The following is a 20,060-nucleotide window of genomic DNA, read 5'->3' on the forward strand; positions in this document are numbered from 1 at the left end:
TAGCTCGGAGCAGTAAATCAGACAATATATTTGAAAATACCTTTTTTTTTAAATTATTATTATTAAGGCATTTTCAATAAAAGCGGCTCAAGGTTACCCGAAGAAACGAGCAGAAGATAGACGCAGACCGTTTCAGAGATAACCCTGAAACGATTTATTCGATCGATTTATTTATTCAATCAGTCATTCAATTAAACATTTTCTTTTGTGATTTGCCAGTTCTCAGTGTCATATATATATATATGTGTGTGTGTGTGTGTGTTGTGTGTGAACCCCAGGATTTTAACACCTCCTACTTGGCTGTGTGAAGCAGCAGCAGAGCTGTTACCTAGTTACAGATGGGAGAGAGTCTGCAAGGGATGAGAGTAGAAGAGAGCAGCAAAGCAGCGGACCCTGAGAGCATCAATCAGTCCGGGCAGAAAAACGCACGTTCGGACGGACGGAAGCAGCAGAGGAGGTTACAAAGGAAGGACCTGGCGAGAAGCCGACGTCCGTTTCGTCTGAGCGGGCTCAGGAGCATTTTGTGTCTGCGGTAAGTTCTGAAAATAATTCATGTGTTGTGAGTCATAGATTCGTAGACTTCGGCGACAGTGCGGTGGCGATGATGATGATGAAGGTGGATGTCATTACAACACCGCGTTAAACTCCATATACATTTGGTGTATATGTAGATATATGTGTTTTTTTAAATGATGCCACTGCTTTAACGCATTATGATTTTGCTTGCATTACGCGTACACACATTTTTTTGTACAACATTTAGTTGTTAGAATTAATTATTTCCATTTTTTTCATATCACTGTTAAGTTAAGTCAGCAGAAAAATTGTATCTGTATGACAAAGAGGGTCCTATAAAGTTAACCTCTAAACGCTGAATTCTGATTTTTTTTCAAACTACTGAATGCAAATGATTTTGTCTGAGACCATTGTTTTTTGCATATTGATCCAACTTTGCAAGTTCTAAATATTTTCTGTCAAAATGTGAACTTTTCGTGTCATTTCCCGTCAAAAACTAAAACATTTTGATGAAAAATTTTTGTAAAATTTTTTTTTTTTAATGTATTTTTTCCTGCATGTTTCTCATAAAATTAGGACATTTAGGAAACATTTTTAGAAATTTTCTTTTATAAAATTCTTTGTCAAAATGTGAACTTTTTGTGTCATTTCCCGTCAAAAACTAAAACATTTTGATGAAAAAGTTTTGTAAAATTATTTTTTTTAAATGTATCTTTTCTTGCATGTTTCTCATAAAATTTGGACATTTAGGAAACATTTTTAGAAATTTTTTTTTGCATAAAGTTTTCTGTCAAAATGTGAACTTTTTGTGTCTTTTTTTGTTCAAAAACTAAAAGATTTTGATGAAACATTTTTGTAAAATTATTTTTTTTAAATGTATCTTTTCTTGCATGTTTTTCATAAAAATTGGACATTTAGGAAACATTTTTAGAAATTTTTTTTTATAAAATTCTTTGTCAAAATGTGAACTTTTTGTGTCATTTCCCGTCAAAAACAAAAACATTTTGACAACATTTTTTGGAATTTTTTTTTTTTTAAATGTATTTTTTCTTGCATGTTTCTCATAAAATTAGGGCATTTAGGAAACATTTTTAGAATTTTTTTTTTATAAAATTCTTTGTCAAAATGTGAACTTTTTGTGTCATTTCCCGTCAAAAACAAAAACATTTTGACAACATTTTTTGGAATTTTTTTTTTTTTAAATGTATTTTTTCTTGCATGTTTCTCATAAAATTAGGGCATTTAGGAAACATTTTTAGAATTTTTTTTTTATAAAATTCTTTGTCAAAATGTGAACTTTTCGTGTCATTTCCCATCAAAAACTAAAACATTTTGACAACATTTTTTGGAAAAATATATTTTTTTAAATGTATCTTTTCCTGCATGTTTCTCATAAAATTAGGACATTTAGGAAACATTTTTAGAATTTTTTTTATTTATTTTTGTGTACCAGTATCTGCTACTCCTGTACCACTGAAAATGTACATGTTTGTTATTTTTACACTGACAACCACTGGAGGGCACTCTAGCTGGCTAATGCGACTTATACTGCGGAGCGACTTAAAGTCTGAAAATATGATATATGTGTATATATGCATTTTACTTATATATGTATAGACATATAGTATCCATACAAAAGAGAAATGGGGTGTATTTTAGTATACGGTATAAAATTATAATTGAATTCAATAATAGAGATTGCAATAATACCACCACACAGGACAACAACAATTATCTAATAATTTGCTACTCCAACTACTTTTTAATTTACATCTTAGAAACAAACCATTGTTACTGTTTTGGTTGGAGTGATTTAATATTTATTTTATTTATTTTTGACAGGACGACGGGGTGGTAGGTGAGCCGGCGGAAGGAAGAGGCAAAGTGTGCATCCATGGGTGACACCTGGGTCCCTGGCCTGCAGCCATGGGAGAACAACAGCTGGGCCGGCCAATCACAAAGCCTCTCACTCCTACTTATGCTTAACAATAGTATCCTGAATGACACTTTGCTGTGCTGCTCGAATTTCACAAACTCTACCGGAGCTGACATCCCCTCCGGTCTTAGCTTGGGCGCAGTCCTCATCCCTCTCGTGTACATCGTCGTGTGCATCGTTGGCCTCGGAGGCAACACTCTGGTCATTCACATCGTGTTGCACTATTCCAAGACCGAGTCTGTCACAAACATCTACATCCTCAACTTAGCCATCGCTGATGAACTGTTCATGCTCGGCCTGCCCTTCTTGGCAGTGCAGAACACGCTGCAGCTGTGGCCCTTTGGTCCCTTCATGTGTCGTTTGGTCATGACCGTCGACTCCATAAATCAGTTCACCAGCATCTTCTGCCTGACAGTGATGAGCATCGATCGCTACCTGGCTGTCGTTCACCCCATCCTTTCCTCCAAGTGGAGGCGCCCAAAAGTGGCCAAAATAGTCAACGGCACGGTGTGGGCGCTATCCTTCCTCGTCGTCCTGCCTGTTGTCGTCTTCGCAAACATCCAAAAGGGGGGAGGCACGTGTAACATCGCCTGGCCCCAGCCAGCAAATATCTGGAGTACGGCCTTTATCATTTATACTTCCACCGTCGGTTTTTTCTGCCCTCTACTTATCATCTGCCTCTGCTACCTACTCATCATCTTCAAGATCCGCAGTTCGGGCAAAAAGGTCCACGCCACTTCTATCAAGCGCCGAAAGTCCGAGCGCAAGGTGACGCGGATGGTTGTAATCGTGGTCGCCATATTCGTCGTCTGCTGGTTGCCTTTCTATGCCGTCAACATCATCAACGTGCTGGTGTCTCTTCCGTCCGAGTACCACGGCCTCTACTACTTTGTTGTGGTTTTGGGCTACGCTAACAGCTGCGCGAACCCCATCATCTACGGCTTTCTCTCTGACAACTTTAAGAGGGGTTTCCGAAAGGCACTTTGCCGTTCTACAAGAAAGGTGGAGAACCACGATCCAATAGAGCGGGAGCAGCAGCAAGAGGAAGGGAGGAGGGTACTCATGCCCAGGGAGAGCTTGAGGCGGGTGATCAGGGATAAGGAGCAGGAGGAAGAGGAGGACGAAGATGTTTCGGAAATGACCGAGATCTACAGAATAGCAGACAATGGGAACAGTAGCAACTTCCCGGTGCAGGACTCACAACTTAACGGAGAAAGGACCCACCCTGTGAGTGGCGAGGCTTCTGTTCCCATATATGACTGACAAAACAACGGTGGATTCAAAAGAGAATGAAATGTCCGGTGGTTTCTGCACTTTTGCCCCTGCTAAAAAGAAGACAAGAATCCGAGCAATGCTGCTAGAAAAGATATTGATGATTTAAAAGGACCGTAATTTCCGGACTATTGAGCGCACCTGAATATAAGCCAAACCCAAAAAAATTTAAAAAGAAGAAAATAATGGTACATATATAGGCCACACTTCTCTATAAGCCGCAGGTGTTCACATTCTAGATTTTTTTTGTTTTCACTTTTAGTTAAATAAATACTTTTTTCCGAACACTGCCCGTCACACGGCTAGCTACACGTTAGCTCTTTCCTGCTTCGATCAAAGTTGGAATGCACAGGAGAGACTTCCTGATCTGCTCCAGGCCCGAAGCTAACGTTAGCTCCCGGGCTAACTCCCTTCACTTTGTGCTAGTCCTCAGCAGAGGTAAACAGAAACAGAACATAAACAGTGTTTTAACTGCTCCTGTATAACCAACTCACGATTTCAACATGGCAGAGCTCAAACTGCGTTGAACTTCTCTTGCGCGCGCGCTGCTAGTTAGCTGCATCACTGTTTAAACCACATGGTTCAAAGCATGTGAAAAAAGTAGGGGCTTATCGTCCGGAGATTACGGTAATAATACTGAAGTGCCAAACTGTAATTCACAAGGCATTTTAAAAAGCCTTATTAATTTTGAATAGTATACTTTAAGGAATTAATTTACTTTTTTTTTAAAATTAATAACGGTAAGTATTTTACATGGTCAAAATGACAGGCCTTAGACCTAGAAATGCATTTGAGGTAGATTTGATCAAGTGATCAGCCATTTGCTGATGGGCTAAATCTTTTTGTGTATTGTGTAAATTCTCCTCAAATTGCCTCCACAAATCACCCGTCATCTGTACATAAATATAACGAATACTTAAAAACTCTCAATGTCTGCCAAAGTGTCATCACGCCGTCGTAATGCCAGTTTGTAATGTATAAACTGTATATTTTGTTAAATGCATTGTTAAATATTAAAACAATGTGTGCCTTTATAATATTTCTGCTGTTTTATTGTATTAAGTGGTAAAACCATTTAAAAAAAATATATATGTACAATTTATTCAAATCTGTTTTTTAATTCACTGAAGCAAAATGCCTTCCATTTTAATCCTTTACTTTTACAAAGACACGCCCTTGCTACATCGGTAAATGCGCTTTGTGTATGCATATATATAAAATATATCTATGTATTTAACTTTTTTTTTTTGCTTGGAAATGTAATGTGGAGAGACATTTTGGCACATGTAGAGATTTGGGGCAGAATATTTATTTTTTTGAAAGTCGGCATGTCAAAAAAAAAAAAAGAAAAAAAAGCTTTGCCAAAGATAATAAAACACGTCTACACATCTTCTTAAAGTGAGTATGAATTTATTTCAATTCCTTATTAAAGATTAAGATGTTGCCCTGATGAGTAAATCAAATGTTAGTTAACAACCGAACGAAGTGTTTTATTTTCCGCACGCGCGCGCAGTAAGCTAGCATGTGTTATTCTGGCAGGTGTGGCAAACCAGCAGGACACTGGACGACAAAGTGCAGTCCACCCTTATATGTATGTACAGATACAGTGTATGTATAGAGTCCAAATATTAATTTGGATTTCTCACGGTGGTTAGCAATTAGGTTTATTGCTTTTTATTTTAATTGGTAAGCTAACATTGTATGCTAGCTAAATTAGCGCAGCTGTGTTAAAACCTACCGTTTGGGCTCACAGATATCGTATAAATTGACTCGGGATGGGCATTTCGGGCTAAAACAGATCAACAACCTATTGAATTAAATTGGATTACCGTTGGTCAAAGACCTTTAAAGATATGAAACAAATGTGTTTGGAGGCAAAGGAGTGAAGAGAAGGAGACCAGATGGAAGGGAAACAAAGCCAGGAACGCTGGAGGTGGTTACTTCCTGATCTGCTCCAGGCCCGAAGCTAACGTTTAAAGCTCGTTTATTATGGTGTATATCATGGGTGTCAAACTCATTCTGGTTATGGGCCACATAGAGCCTGATTCAATGTCAAGTGGGCCAGACCAGTACAATCATAACATAATTACCTATAAATAACAATAAATCGATGTTTTTTCCCTTTTTTATGCTTTTTGGTTTTTTTAAAAATTGTTTTAAATTCATGAAGTTGGCCGGGTTACACCCCTAGTGGGCTGGTTTTGGCCCATGGGGCATATATTGGACATCCCTGATGTGGAATGTAGAGATGGGTATCACCAGCTACCTTGCGATAAGGTTGGACGATATTATTGGACATCCCTACAGGAAAAAGTCTTAACTCAGGGAACTCTTGCATAGACAAAGACGACACAACAACGGGAACCATACAGACCCAACGATGGCGGTGTATATATTTATAACCAGGGCACCAGGTGAGAGGGTTTAACAGAGAATCGAAGGATACATGTGAGCATGATGGAACGAAAATGAATTCAAAAGGTAAGGAGGCAGGAAAATAGACAGAAGCCGCCCCTAAGGGACAGCACTGGCATCCCAAAAACTGTGAGGTCCCCGCCATCAAAAACAAGGCCTGGAAAAGGGTAAAAAAAAAAACTAGGTCTTGGGAACTTGGCCTAACTAACCCACATCTAAACCAAGGCAAGCCAAAGGTATTTAGAGAGCCTGCAAGAAGTGCTGCAGGTACTGGGGAAGCAAAGATAGCTATCTATCAGACCAGAACCTGTTTTTTTTTTTTTTTCCTGCATATGCAGTGCTCTTTAAAGATGAGTCACTGTCAGTGTCCAAAATAAAACCACCTCATGGCACTCGTTGAGTGAAAACAGGCTTTTACTGTTGCACATTGGGAAAAAAAAAAAATGCTGCAAACCATGATGTCTGTTTTGAAAAAAAAAAATTTTTGTATATATTTCATACTTCATATCCTTCATTGTTTTTATATATATATTTCATACTTCATATCCTTCATATTCAGCTCCCTTTTCCTGCTCTACTACGATATACTCTCTATTTTTAGATTTAGCCGAGTAATATTCAGCTGTTGCTGCTCTCTAGCTTTCTTCAGCCCACCCACCCCTATGCTCCACACATTCACAGATGCACCGCCAGGCTCAGAAGCATCATTAAGGACGCATTAAAAAAAAAGGAATGAGCTGGCGGATCCTTTATTTGCCAGGCCCCTGGAGCGTGCGGTATAATAAAGATTTGTTGTGCTGAGTCGTGTGTGTGTGTGTGTGTGTGTCTGTGTGTTTACTGTAGGGATTTCTGCTCATTTGTGTGAATTCATTTCTAAATATTGTTGTTTGGCCTGTGTGATTCCCAAGCTCCCCGTGGTAATAACCGACCTTTGCTTGTTGTGTATGCAGAGGTGACAATCAACTTACAACGGCACTGCAAATGACAAAGACATTTCGACGGACAATCCAGGCAGCCGATTAAGACACAATACACAGAGAATCAGTAAACACACCGGGTTTTTTTAATACATCGATTATATTTATATAGTTTTTATTTATTATTATATTTCGCAAATCACCTTTTCAAAACGTTGTTGTTGGATTGTCTAATCCAGTAAACCTGTCCATAATACAGAAATATGAAAATGCTTCAATCGCAAATCACCTTTTTAAAACGTTGTTGAACGTAAACCTGTTCATAATACAGAAATATGAAAATGCTTCAAATTTACAGGCATGGACAGGGTAGTCTGGTTTCAACTTCAAATGTAAACATTTTTTTTTAATTTTTTTATTTTTTGATATTTTTTGAATACATACAGACTCAAGAAAACATTTGCAGAAGTAGCTAAATATATAAGTCGGCAAAATAAACGCCGCGCGTGCATGTATAACAACTTTACGACAGCTGCTGTCGTCATACAACAGGAAGCACAAACCACTGTCGTGCTTTACGGCAGCCGTCCACTTCCTTTCGCTCCGGCGCCGTGTCGGAGTTTTACACAGTCTTGGACCGATCAAAGGAGAATTGATCGAGGCGGCGACACGTCGTCAACGGTGAGGATATTGATGGACACGCGCATTCACACGACACACACTGTTTCACCAGTGTCGATAGAATATAATTCCAAAACCTGTAGTGTTGCGATCAACCCAGCGCTTGTTTAGCTTAGCTTAGCTATGCTAAGGCGGTCTCCTCGCAGCGTGACTGGCTTTAGCGTCGTCGCTGCTAGCTGCTGTTGAACACAGGGTGCTACAGGGTTGATGATAATAAGGGTGTCGTTAGTGTAGCCACAGAGAAGGCCTTTTCGACCAGCTCTATTGTTTAAACAAAATTTACGCCGGCCGTTTTTTTTTTCAATCGATATTTATTCCAGCTAAATCCAGATAAACTGTTATTCGTCAATGTGGAACCGCAGACGGCAGAAAATGTCAGTATGTTACGTAGTGACAGCGCTATATGTACCTTTGAATCGAGTACTACACCAAAAACATTTATGCTAGATTGTCTATTCTATCGGATTGAAAATAAAATGTTTCGTAGAGAATGCTCGTATGAAAAGTGATGTCACGATAATATACTCATATATTATAATATGTACAAAATTGTATAAATATTGCACGTATGACTATTCACTAAAATGTAATTAATTCATAGTCCTTTTGTGTGTTGATCATCGTGGTTTTTGTGTTGACATGATCTGCGTATTTTGATTTTATAATATATAAGATGTATTTAAAATGTGTCCAAAACTATCTGCTAACTATCAAATTTGACAAAGTAAGTGTTAGACAATTATGTTCTGTTATTTCCCAGCCTGAGATCAATAAAGTACATTTACGTATGCTCATTAAAACACATTTCAGGTTTGTTGCTATGGTGAATGCGCAGCGTTCACGTTATGGTCAGTGATGACTAGCCCACTGCGCAATCTGAGCAGTGTCTTTTTGCTTAAAGGCACTGCTGAGGAGATTAGTGCTGGTTGTTGTCTGAGACTGTTAACATCCTAGTCGGTTTGGCACACGTTGCATGGAGTTCTTTTTTTGTTTCTTGTTTTAATTTTTTTAACTCGTATTTTCGCAGACTGACTGCAGGACATGGCAAAGTTTAATGCCCCTGTGATTCAGGACAATCCATCAGGATGGGGTCCATGTGCAGTCCCGGAGAAGTTCAAGGACATGCCATACCAGCCTTTCAGCAAAGGGGACCGTCTCGGAAAGGTTTGTTTTGCTACGGCAGGGCGTTGAATCCACGTTGTCCTGGTCATGGTTATCATTACATTCTGTTTCATTGATTACCAGGTTGCTGACTGGACTGGTGCAACCTATCAAGACAAGAGATACACCAGTGAGTGACAGTAGTAGATTTAATTCATGTTTATTAACAGCAAATTGGTCAATAATTACGCAACCATCACTCGAGTGATGCTTGATGTGAGACATAAAAAAAATTGATAAAGCTGTCATTGTTTTGGCTTTGGGAACGCCAACATTTCAGCCACTGGATTTATTAATTTCTTTTTTTCTTTTTCATTATTTTTTTGCACTAAGACTGCTTCTTGCACTGCATTAGGGGCATGGCAAATGAGATCCATGAACCCCCTTCGTCATAGTTTTCAGCAAAATAAACACTGGTGGCGTGAGACAGTACAGCTTGAAATGACTGACAGAGATCACAAATGACAAAAAAATAATACAAACAAAAATAGTGTTTATTATTATTTTCTTCTCTTTTTTTTTTTTTGGTCAAATGCAGTTGTGTGTTTTCTGGTGGTGTCCAAGGAAAGAGAATATAAGCATAACTTGATAAAAACACAATCGTCCTTTTCTCTCGTTTAAGGAGCTCTTTTATAATGTATGTAAAACAGCGCCCCCCCTAAAGCTTACGCGGCGAATGGGAGTTGAAAACATGGTACTGCACTGTTGTCTGTTTGATGTGGATTCCTCGGAATTTTTTTTTTTCCTCACACTACCCACTGGTCAAATGAGACTGTGCCGGGCCACAACTATTGGGACCAACTGCTGTTGTGGATTATTACAAGTTTACAATACATATGCTCATTGGAATGAAAATTATCCAGAGCTATATGAAAGACTAGCAGTCCTTGACACGACTATTTTCTGACTCATTAGTTCAAGCGTATTCAAGCGTTTTTCATTTAAATCCATTATAACAAAGTCTTTGCGTTTTACAAGAACAACCCTAGAGGCTAACATAAAAGTGAGCCGGTCGCCTTTTTCCATTTAAATCCATTATAACAAAGTCTTTTTAAAACATCCCAAAAACGAATCATTCCTGACGATACCTCTCCGTTTTGTCTTTTAGACAAGTACTCCTCACAGTTTGGAGGAGGCAGTCAGTATGCCTACTTTCATGAGGAGGACGAGACAAGCTTCCAGTTGGTGGACACAGCCAAGACCCAGAAGACGGCCTACCAGAGGAACCGCATGAGGTTTGCTCAGGTACGGGTGGTCCACACTTTGGTGGTAACTGTGGTGTTTTTTGTTTGGTTTTGGGATTTTTTTTTTTTTTTGCCGCTCATGACAAAATTGCTAAGAATGTGTTCTTTTTTTTATTTAGTTTTTATCTTTTCCAACACGTGCGTTGTGTTAATTAAAATGTCATAATCTCACATAATGACACAATTTCCGAAACATTACATAGTTGCAACGATAAGAGATTGTTTAAATTGAGCCATTGTTGGCCTGATGTTCATGATTATATGACCATCAATATATTTAAACCTGTTTTGTGTTTTTTGTTGTTGTTGTTGTTTAAGGCACTCATTGTGGCAACATCCTACTTAACCATGGTTCATGCTTGTTTACATTTTTTTTTTATTTGCCTAAAGTAAAGCCTAAAACTTGCAAAAACGAATTTTCCCTGTAATAGTCTGCCACACTTAAGTGCCTCAAAGTAAAACGTGTGACATATCTTTATACAGAGGAACCTGCGCAGGGACAAGGACCGCAGAAACCTGACCCAATTTAACATGCAGACGCTCCCGAAGAGCGCCAAGCAAAAAGAGAGGTACAGTTGTGTTACTGTGGTTGGAAATCCCCTCAAAGCACCTCAAACAAAGTTAAAAAAAAAAAGTCAAAGTCACAATTCCACATGGCGACTGAATTGTTTTTTTGTGACGCTTTCTCAGGGATCGTCTGCGACTGCAGAAAAAGTTCCAGAAGCAGTTTGGGGTTCGTCAGAAATGGGACCAAAAATCTCAGGTGCGGATCGCTTGACCGGCTTTAATAACCCTATGGAATAACACGCCATCATGTTATTCCTAACATGTTTTGTCCTTTCACCAAGGCTCAGCTGAAGCCCAGAGATTCTTCTGTGGAGGTTAGAAGCGATTGGGAAGTGAAGGAGGAGATGGACTTTCCCAGACTAATGAAAATGAGATACATGGAGGTGGCTGACCCCGTTGACATGTAAGAGCTCTTGTCGGTCTACCCCGGTTTATATGTGTTTCTTAGTTGGCGTACAGTGTGCAGATAGTTATTTGTTGTCGTTGTTTTTTGTTTTTGTTTTCTTCCAGCGAATGCTGTGGAGGCTTGGAGTATTACGATAAGGCTTTTGACCGCATCACCACCCGTAATGAAAGACCTTTGAAAAGCATCAAGAGAATCTTCCACACCGTTACCACCACTGATGATCCCGTCATCCGCAAGGTGAAACAAATTCTTTTGTTGGACACCGAAGGAAGGAAAACGCAGAGTTCTGTGTTGAGCAACAAAGTATTAGACAAACTCTTTTGTTGGACGCCGAAGGAAGGAAAACTTCTCTGAGTTCTGTGTTGAGCAACAAAGTATTAGGACATTTGGCTCAGACTGAAAGTGATCGCAGATATGATACAGTGATCTGTGGTCAGATAACTGAGCCCAAAGTGTTTTTTGGCATGTTAAAGCTTATTACGTGCTTGTTAGCATAGTGATAAAACCAACATGCCTACACACATAAAAAAAACCAAAACAACGGGGGGCTCCTCCGTATTTAATTTTACGGTTAGCTATATTTTAAAATAGTATCTTTCAGCTTTCTTAGCTTGCAGTAAAATATATCTAAGCTAATAACATGTTAGCGGCCTAATTGTCTTGGCTTCTACTGTATATTCCTTTATGCTGGATATGGAAATGACAACTTGGATTTCGTTTCATTTATTTAGACAAGTAAATCAACGGAGATCAAAAAGTTTAAGTAACATTTAAACCTTTAAGTTTATCCATTTGGACTGTGTATATAAAGACATAACACAATGTAAAATAATCTGAATTTTCCTTTTTTTTTTTTTTTTTGCTTGTACCATTCTACAGTTGGCTAAGACTCAGGGTAATGTGTTTGCCACCGACGCCATCTTGGCCACCCTGATGTGCTGCACACGTTCCGTTAACTCCTGGGACATTGTTGTGCAAAGGGTTGGCAACAAGCTGTTCTTCGATAAAAGAGACAACTCTGATTTTGGTGAGGATTTGGTTGGTCTTTAACGGTGATTTTATTTTTTATTTTTTTGTTATCCTGAAAACTCTGGAGTACTGAAGTCTCTTCTCCCTCCACTAGATCTGCTTACTGTGAGCGAGACGGCCAATGAGCCACCACAGGATGAGGGGAACTCCTTTAACTCCCCTCGTAACCTGGCCATGGAGGCCACATACATCAACCACAACTTCAGCCAGCAGTGTTTGCGAATGGTAAGGTAACGCCCTGTAGGCATCATCTGCCGATAAAACGTTAAAACAGATCTGAATTGGCCTTTGAAGAAATAAATTGACGTTATGCCATTAGAATATAACAAGTTTCTCCTTTCTTTTTTTTCCAGGGGCAGGAAAAGTTTAAGTTCCTTAACCCCAACCCATTTGTGGAGGAGGACATTGACAAGAATGAGGTTGCATCTGTGGCCTACAGGTATGCTCCAAAACCATGAGACGTTTATCCTCCATGTTGGTATTGAGCTGTTTGATACAAATTGCCCAGAGGTAGAATGTTCTAAAACGGGTTTTCAAATTGGGTAAGCGTGAGTACCTACTCTATAAAAGCCAGTTTCAATAACAACCGATAGAATGTATTTGAAAATGTTTTATTTTCACAACTTTTTAAAGAAAACTTTTCTGAAAAAAAATCATTTTTTCCAGCAGCAAATAATCTCATTACATGCATGCAAGTTCATGCAGGCCTTTCCTGTGACACTTTGGCGCCCTCTAGCGGAGGTGCGCCGCAGCTTTTGAAAACTGCTGTTCTAAAACGAATGGCAAATCTGCAAATTTTTGTCCTTATGGCTGAGAGTTTTGCTATATTGCGGTATTTTACGGTAATTACGGTAAAATACGGTTTTTAATTTCCAATATTTTCATTATTTTCATGATTAAAAAAACATTTTCTAATCTAATTTGCAGCAGCAAATAATCTCATTACATGCATGCAACCATGCAGGCCTTTCCTGTGACACTTTGGCGCCCTCTAGCGCAGGTGCGCCGCAACTATTGAAAACTGCTGTTCTAAAACGACTGCATAATTTTGTCCTTATGGCTGAGAGTTTTGCTATATTGCGGTATTTTACGGTAATTACGGTAAAATACGGTTTTTAATCTCCAATATTTTCATTATTTTCATGATTAAAAAAACATTTTCTAATCTAATTTGCAGCAGCAAATAATCTCATTACATGCATACAACCATGCAGGCCTTTCCTGTGACACTTTGGCGCCCTCTAGCGCAGGTGCGCCGCAACTATTGAAAACTGCTGTTCTAAAACGACTGCATAATTTTGTCCTTATGGCTGAGAGTTTTGCTATATTGCGGTATTTTACGGTAATTACGGTAAAATACGGTTTTTAATCTCCAATATTTTCATTATTTTCATGATTTAAAAAAAAACATTTTCTAATCTAAAAAAAATAACTAACAGTAAAAATATAGCAAAAGATAAACTAAAAGACATCCCTGTTAGCTTTGTCAAATAAATGAATTAAAGAAATAAATGACAAAATGTCATTCTGTGTCTGGTCTCAGGTACCGTCATTGGAAGCTTGGGGAAGACATCGATCTTATTGTTCGCTGTGAGCATGACGGTGTGATGACTGGTGCAAATGGAGAAGTGTCCTTCATCAACGTCAAGACTCTAAATGAATGGGACTCCAGGGTAAGAGGGGAAAGGAAGAGTCAGTGTTCCTAATGGAGCATACGTTGTTGTCCCCAGAAATTCATTTTTGTTTTTCTTTTCTCTTTAACCGTTTTCCTTTGCTAATTATTCTTCCGTCAGTATTGCAATGGTGTGGACTGGCGTCAAAAGCTGGACTCGCAGAGAGGAGCTGTCCTGGCTACTGAGCTGAAAAATAATAGCTACAAACTGGCTCGGTGGACGTGCTGTGCCATGTTGGCAGGGTCAGAGTACCTGAAACTGGGGTGAGTACACTACTGTATCACATGCAAGCGCTCTGGTGCATCCTGCTTGAATTTATGAATATAGCTCAAAAATGTTGCCGTCTTCGGGGGGGGAAAAACTGGCTCTTATTGGCACTGAAAATGCAGATTCAAATTTCAACCTTCACGAACAGGACTTCAGTCAAGCCTAACTGTTCTTGTTAGGATCTAGGCTTCAATTTGCGTCGATGTATGTATGTTGTCATGCAATAAGGAGCAATAAAAAAAAAAGTTTGTTGTTCGATACAAACTTTTTGCCGATATCCGATATGTAATATAGCGGGGTAGCGGCCCGGTGGTTAAGGAAGCTAAGTGCTGCCAGCTCACTAAGGTGATGGCTTAAAGAGGACACATTGTGAGCAGTGGTGTGCTGTTTTCACGTTCATATACGCCATCATGTGGTGAAACACAAGCATTGCGTTATCGGGATTTCCGTTATCAGAGTAAAAACCTATAACGATTCTTACCGATATTACATAATTATGCAAATATAGAGCCGAAAATATCGGTTGGCTGCTCAGTAGTCAGGACAGGGCTAGCTATCAGCTGTAAGATGAGCTAGGTAAGCTAGGTATTTCTAAATGAATTCAGCAGGGGTTATTGACCGAATTTCGGAACTGCTCTCGCTCCTCTATAGGTACGTGTCTAGATACCACGTAAAGGACTCGGCTCGCCACGTCGTCCTTGGAACTCAGCAGTTCAAACCCAACGAGTTTGCCAGCCAGATTAACCTGAGCATGGAAAACGCCTGGGGAATCCTGCGCTGCGTCATTGACATCTGCCGCAAGTTGGATGAGGGCAAGTACCTGATTCTCAAGGATCCCAACAAGGTCAGAGTTCACTTTCCTTAGTCAAATTAGAACAAGATGCGACCAGAAAGAATCTTCTAATTTTAATTTTTTTTTTTTTTTTTTTAAATCTACAGCAAGTGATCCGTGTGTACAGCCTGCCTGATGGAACCTTCAGCTCAGACGAGGAGGAGGAGGAAGAGGAGGATGAAGAGGAAGAGGAGGAAGAAGGTGAAATCATAACATCACAATGATGTACCTAGCCGTCGAATAACGAAGAAAATGTTGCATTTGCTGCTTTTGGCTCACCTGCTTTTTACCTTTGGAATTACTATCGCTCTTGATTTTGTTTTATGAGGCAGCACCAGTTCTGGAATCGAATACTAATAGAAATTTTGCTTTGCTCTTGTCCTTGTTTTAGATGAAGATAACTGAGGTCCAACATCGGCTCCAGTTACCAAAGTTACCTGGGACAGAAACAGCTTTGAATACAATAAAGGCAACACATTGGCAACACATTGGTGTTTTATGGTTCTGCTTTATTACACGGAATCAAATATTAACAATAAATCTTTGGAATTTTACAACAGGTAAAAAAAAGTAGTGTCTGTGTCTTTTTTCATCAACCACTTTTTTGTTATTTCTATATGTTGGTTGCAGTAGTGTCTGTGTCTGTTTTCATCAACCACTTTTTTTGTTATTTCTATATGTTGGTTGCTGTCTTTTTAATTTAATTTCTTTATCAATTTGGTGCATTCATTCTTCTTTGCCCTTGTTTTACCATTTTGTTTGTAGTGAAATGCACGAATTTGAGTTTTAAAGTGGCCAGGGTTTATTCCCAGATGAATGTCAGAGACAGATCACCCAGTTTCTCCTGTAGCATCAAATCCACTCTTTCACTCTGAGCAGCAGTCATGATGTTCTTCCAGTCACCGATCTGACCTGCAGTGATACAAACATTAGAAGAAAAAAAAAAATTCAATTCTGAGCTTGTTACTTTCAGACGTAGCTTCGGTTGGAATAGCGATAAACCTGTATGTGCCCCACCTTTTTTTTTGTCCACCTAAATACAGTAGGTTACATCAGGGGTGTCAAACGTACGTCCCACATGCCAAAAACCCAGCCCGCTTGATTAATTTTGAAAGTGCGAACATTCCTTCATGTTCGTGATGTTTTGTCAAATTATATTTCATACCTTTACGCATGAAGTTTCCAGTGATCTTGTCTTTGGGCAGAAACTCATAATTAGCCTTCGGGTCATTTTTCATCGTCTTAAATCTTGATTTCTCCACGACTTCATCCAACGCCTTCTCACTGAGGTTTTTCCCCAAAAACGTGCAGATTTTGGTTACCACTCCTTTCAAGTCCTGAAAGGCAACACGAAACAAATGTAGTAATGACGAACCCGTGGCTGACAGTGATTGTGGACCACATGTTGACACAAAAAAAAAAAAAAAAAACGCTTATTAAAAAAAACTTACCAAAATCATGTCCTCGTAGGTTAGAAAGAGGATGTTGAATTCATCTTTCTGAGAGTGCCACACCCTGACATGATCAAACCATGAAGACGCCCCAACTGTGTTTTACAGTGTGATATAGTTAAACCAAATGATAAATGAAATGTAATGGTGGATATTGAGAGGGGGGGTGTAAAGGAATATAATAAACCTTTAATGTAATATAATAGACCTTTTTTCAAAAGAGGCGTCCTCGAAAGGTTAGAATCCAAAACTGATTGCAATGATCTTTGCTTTTTTTTTTTTTTTTTTTTTAGATTTAAATATATTAAAGAGGGGTCGTCTGTTTACAATGTCCTTGACTTTCAGCGTTTCATGCTTACATTGCGTTTGCCATCTCCTTGTAGAAATTCTTGTTCCAGCATTCTGACATACGGCCGTAAAAAAAAACAAAAACAACAACAACAGGGACCAGTTAACTGAGCTAACGAATACATCGTTACATGGCACTATACGTGGAAGATGGCTGTTGTTTACATTCACCGAACGTATGCCATACATCGGATTGTGCAACATTCGCTTTCTCTCGTCTGTGTTGTTCTTTGGGGAACTTTTGGCCCTTCATTCACAGCTCCCAAGCGTAAATCAGACTCTTCTGTTGATTTTGAGCCCTAGATTATATGGTTACCACTGAGATAGCACATGAGTGACATGGGTACTTATGTATGGTACTGTATGTCGCCGAGGAACTCTGACGTAACTCGAGGACCCCAACAGACAAATAAATAGATAGATACATACATAGATAGATAGGTAGGTAGTTAGGTAGGTAGGTATGTAGGTAGTTAGGTAGGTAGTTAGTTAGGTATGTAGGTAGTTAGGTAGATAAGTAGTTAGGTAGGTAGGTAGTTAGGTATGTATGTAGGTAGTCAGGTAGGTAGGTATGTAGGTAGTTAGGTAGGTATGTAGGTAGGTAGTTAGGTAGGTATGTAGGTAGTTAGGTAGTTATGTAGGTAGTTAGGTAGGTATGTAGGTAGTTAGTTAGGTAGGTAGGTAGTTGGGTAGGTAGGTAGTTAGTTAGGTAGGTAGTATGGGATAGGGGTAAAAGCCCAAATAAAAGCTGCTTCATCTTCTTTTCTTTTCTTTTCTTTTTTGCTTAAAGGCATTTGAACTTCCTTTCAAGGCTCAATCAAAAGCTTTTGTGCGCTTCCATTTAAGGCTTTCTAAGTGTTCATTGTGATATTCTAATTCTCCCACTTTTTGATTGGGCTCTGTGAACAGGGTTAGCCCGATAAACCCTGGCTGAGCTGAGCTGAGCTAAGGCAGGTGTGGAGACCATCTCTACCCAGGCGGGGCTGGGCTTTTTACACCTTCTCCTTCATTGAAAGGCCTGGTGGAAGCGAGGCAGTGTGGTGGTACTAAGGCTGGAGCTGAACACTTGGGGGAGTGGGTGCAAGGGTCCGAGACCTAGACCCCCACTGGAGCTCTGCTGCTCCTGAGGTTGCGGTTGCAAAGAGGTAAGAGGTACCGTTGCGACAGCGGCTGCCGCCCCTGCGACTGTCGCGGCGTGGGGTTCGGCAGCGTGAAGAGATGACGAGGAAGAGGAAGAGGATGAAGACGTGGTCGCAGATGAGGTGTAGCCCATCACTAGGCCTCCAGTACTCATGGGGGCACTGTAGGGGGGCAGGTTGAGGGGCAGGAACCCCAGCAGGTGGGAGAAGTCCATGTTAGCAGCACACAAAGACTCAGCGATTACCGCAGGGCTCTTGGACAGGAGGGGGTCCCCACAAAGCTCGTCTGTAAGGCCCGAGGTGGGCTCCAGTCCGTCTTTAGGGGGCGAGGCAGCAGCGTGGGGCTCTGCAGAGGGGAGCGGCCCTGGCAAACCACTCTGCAGATCCATGAGGAAGCTCTCCATCTCCACTTTCAAGGGCTTGTCCAGCAGGTATGAGGTAGATCCCAGCTGGTATTTGGCGGCAGGCTGGGGTTGGGGCTGCTGCTGGGGGGCCTGGGGTTGGTGGTGGGTGGGCAGCGGAGGGGAATGGTGATGGTGGTGATGGTGGTGATGATGGTGATGGTGATGGGAGTGTGGGTGAAGAGGCCCGGGAGATTCCATGTGACATCCCATGCCCATGGCTGCAGACAGGGGGCTGGGCATCAGGGACGGGTGTGGATGACTAACCCCGGAGTTAGACATGGCCTGAAGATGGTGGGGGTTGTACATGCCCATTGGAAATGGAGCTGCGCTGGGGAAAGGTTTACCCATCATAGGATCCTTATTGGGACCCATGCCACACATCATGGGGCTCAGCTCCTCCTTCACAGAGCACGGTGGTGATCCTGAAGCTAGAAGACCCAACATGTCCGGAGGCTCCGTCTTGATCTTCAGCAGCTCCTGCGAGTGGCTCTTTTTCACGTGACGCGTGAGGTGATCCTTTCTGCCGAAGCGCTGGGCGCAGTACTGGCACAGGAAGTCCTTGCGACCCGTGTGGACCACCATGTGTCTCCTCACGTCCTTCCTGGTGTAGAAGCGGCGATCGCAGTGGTCACACGGGTGCTTCTTCTCCTTGGCACCGCCTGACGATTTCCCGGAGTGGCTCTTGAGGTGCTCCAGGAGAACGGGCGTACTCTCGTAGCTCTGCATGCACACTTTACAGGTCAGATCCCCGGCTGTGGCAGAATGCATGGCCATGTGGCGCTTATATCCCAGCTTGGTGTTGTAGTGCTTTCCACACTCCTCACACTTGAAGGCCTCCTTGTTGGGGTCATGAGTCTGCAGGTGGTTTTTCAGGTGGTCTTTGCGGTGAAACATCTTCTCACAGAACGAGCACTGATGGGTCTTCTGTGGAGAGTGTGTGGCCATATGCCTGCACAGAAGTGGAGGAAGACTGAGATTAGTGGAGGAGTCAGAATGAGTCGAAACGTTTCCTGGGACAACAGAAAAGTAGAAACTCAAGAACATTTTTGAAGAATTTAAATTTTTACACTTACGACTCTTTTGTCATTAGCGTCTTATGTAAAGCAGACCTTCAATGTATTTCATTCAGAGCTGCTGCTTCTTTAACAGTTAGACTTGGGGTAATTTGCGTGAGTGAGTTTTAAGAGACCCAACCTTGGTTTGGAGACAATTAATAAAAGAAACAAAGTTTTAAAATTTACCATGAAAATACCATCAAAATAGACCTATGATCAAAGTGTAAAAACACATTATATATAAGTGTTTTTCAACCTTCGGGTCACAACCCAATGTGGGGTCAAATGGGGTCACCTGAAATAATACGTGATTTTTGAATGATTGTTTTCAATGGAGTGGAATGTTTTCTACCTGAAGAGCTTGTATTTTGAGCTGAAGGCCTTGGGACAGTGTGGGTGTGAACAGTGGAAGGGTTTCTCTCCCGTGTGACTCAGAGTGTGGATACGAAGCTTCTCCTGTGAGGCGAACAGAGCGCCGCACACCAAACACTCACTAGCGCCCCCTCTCCCGACCTCTTCGCCCTGGCCTTCCCTCTCCTTCTCTCTCTCTTTCCCCCTCTCTCCCTCTTTCTCTGTCCTTGGCAGCGGGACAGCGCTCCCAAACAGCCTGGCCGTAGTCCGTCTTCCCTCTTCCTCCAGCTTCAGTGCAGTGATTCGGTGTGAGGCATCAGCGGCAGCAGCTGCCATGGCAGCCCTAGAGTGCCGGTGCCATTAAAACTCACGTGTGGCCTGCCCCCCCCGCCGGCG

General features: G+C 40.9%; 4 protein-coding genes and 2 non-coding genes across 7 annotated transcripts in view; 4 read left to right on the top strand and 2 right to left on the bottom strand.

The window, feature by feature from the left end:
* The first annotated feature begins 259 nt into the window (after positions 1–259).
* Positions 260–4,761, top strand: LOC103392561 (somatostatin receptor 3). The gene is made up of 2 exons (XM_008329192.3): positions 260–532; positions 2,359–4,761. Exon 2 carries the CDS (start codon positions 2,411–2,413, stop codon positions 3,713–3,715), a length of 1,305 nt encoding a protein of 434 aa, XP_008327414.2. The 5' UTR covers positions 260–532; positions 2,359–2,410; the 3' UTR covers positions 3,716–4,761.
* Positions 4,762–7,595: 2,834 nt separating this feature from the next.
* On the top strand, positions 7,596–15,486 carry eif3d (eukaryotic translation initiation factor 3, subunit D). Of its 2 annotated transcripts, none has more exons than XM_008329140.3 (16): positions 7,596–7,737; positions 8,765–8,901; positions 8,983–9,028; positions 10,007–10,143; positions 10,626–10,711; positions 10,833–10,905; positions 10,991–11,112; positions 11,220–11,352; positions 11,995–12,142; positions 12,239–12,369; positions 12,498–12,583; positions 13,688–13,817; positions 13,938–14,080; positions 14,736–14,928; positions 15,024–15,117; positions 15,308–15,486. In XM_008329140.3, the coding sequence occupies exons 2-16, from the start codon at positions 8,779–8,781 to the stop codon at positions 15,319–15,321; spliced, it is 1,659 nt and encodes a 552-aa protein (XP_008327362.1). In that variant the 5' UTR covers positions 7,596–7,737; positions 8,765–8,778; the 3' UTR covers positions 15,322–15,486. The 2 variants fall into 2 exon arrangements, with proteins under 2 accessions (XP_008327362.1, XP_008327364.1); XM_008329142.3 differs by having other exon boundaries at positions 10,997–11,112.
* Positions 8,584–8,679, top strand: LOC112488468 (small Cajal body-specific RNA 18). Its single transcript, XR_003052548.1, has one exon.
* On the top strand, positions 11,507–11,637 carry LOC112488479 (small nucleolar RNA ACA64). The gene has a single exon (XR_003052559.1). It is a non-coding gene; the product is annotated as a small nucleolar RNA ACA64 (small nucleolar RNA).
* Positions 15,487–15,573: 87 nt separating the features above from the next.
* sult3st1 (sulfotransferase family 3, cytosolic sulfotransferase 1) overlaps positions 15,574–20,060 on the bottom strand; it is a 7,531-nt gene continuing 3,044 nt past the window's right edge. Inside the window, exons 4-6 of the mRNA XM_008329145.3 lie at positions 16,368–16,462; positions 16,082–16,253; positions 15,574–15,828 (exon numbers count right to left, since the gene is read on the bottom strand). Coding sequence (XP_008327367.1) covers positions 15,719–15,828; positions 16,082–16,253; positions 16,368–16,462 — 377 coding nt within the window. The 3' untranslated portion in view covers positions 15,574–15,718. The remainder of the gene's footprint in view (positions 15,829–16,081; positions 16,254–16,367; positions 16,463–20,060) is intronic.
* Positions 17,472–20,012, bottom strand: LOC103392520 (zinc finger protein PLAGL2-like). The gene is made up of 2 exons (XM_008329144.3): positions 19,666–20,012; positions 17,472–19,207 (listed from the first exon to the last, which is right to left on the bottom strand). Exons 1-2 carry the CDS (start codon positions 19,998–20,000, stop codon positions 17,722–17,724), a joined length of 1,821 nt encoding a protein of 606 aa, XP_008327366.1. The 5' UTR covers positions 20,001–20,012; the 3' UTR covers positions 17,472–17,721.

This window comes from Cynoglossus semilaevis, chromosome 17, assembly GCF_000523025.1.
Source record: "Cynoglossus semilaevis isolate Cse_v1.0 chromosome 17, Cse_v1.0, whole genome shotgun sequence".
Classification (NCBI taxonomy): Eukaryota; Metazoa; Chordata; class Actinopteri; order Pleuronectiformes; family Cynoglossidae; genus Cynoglossus; species Cynoglossus semilaevis.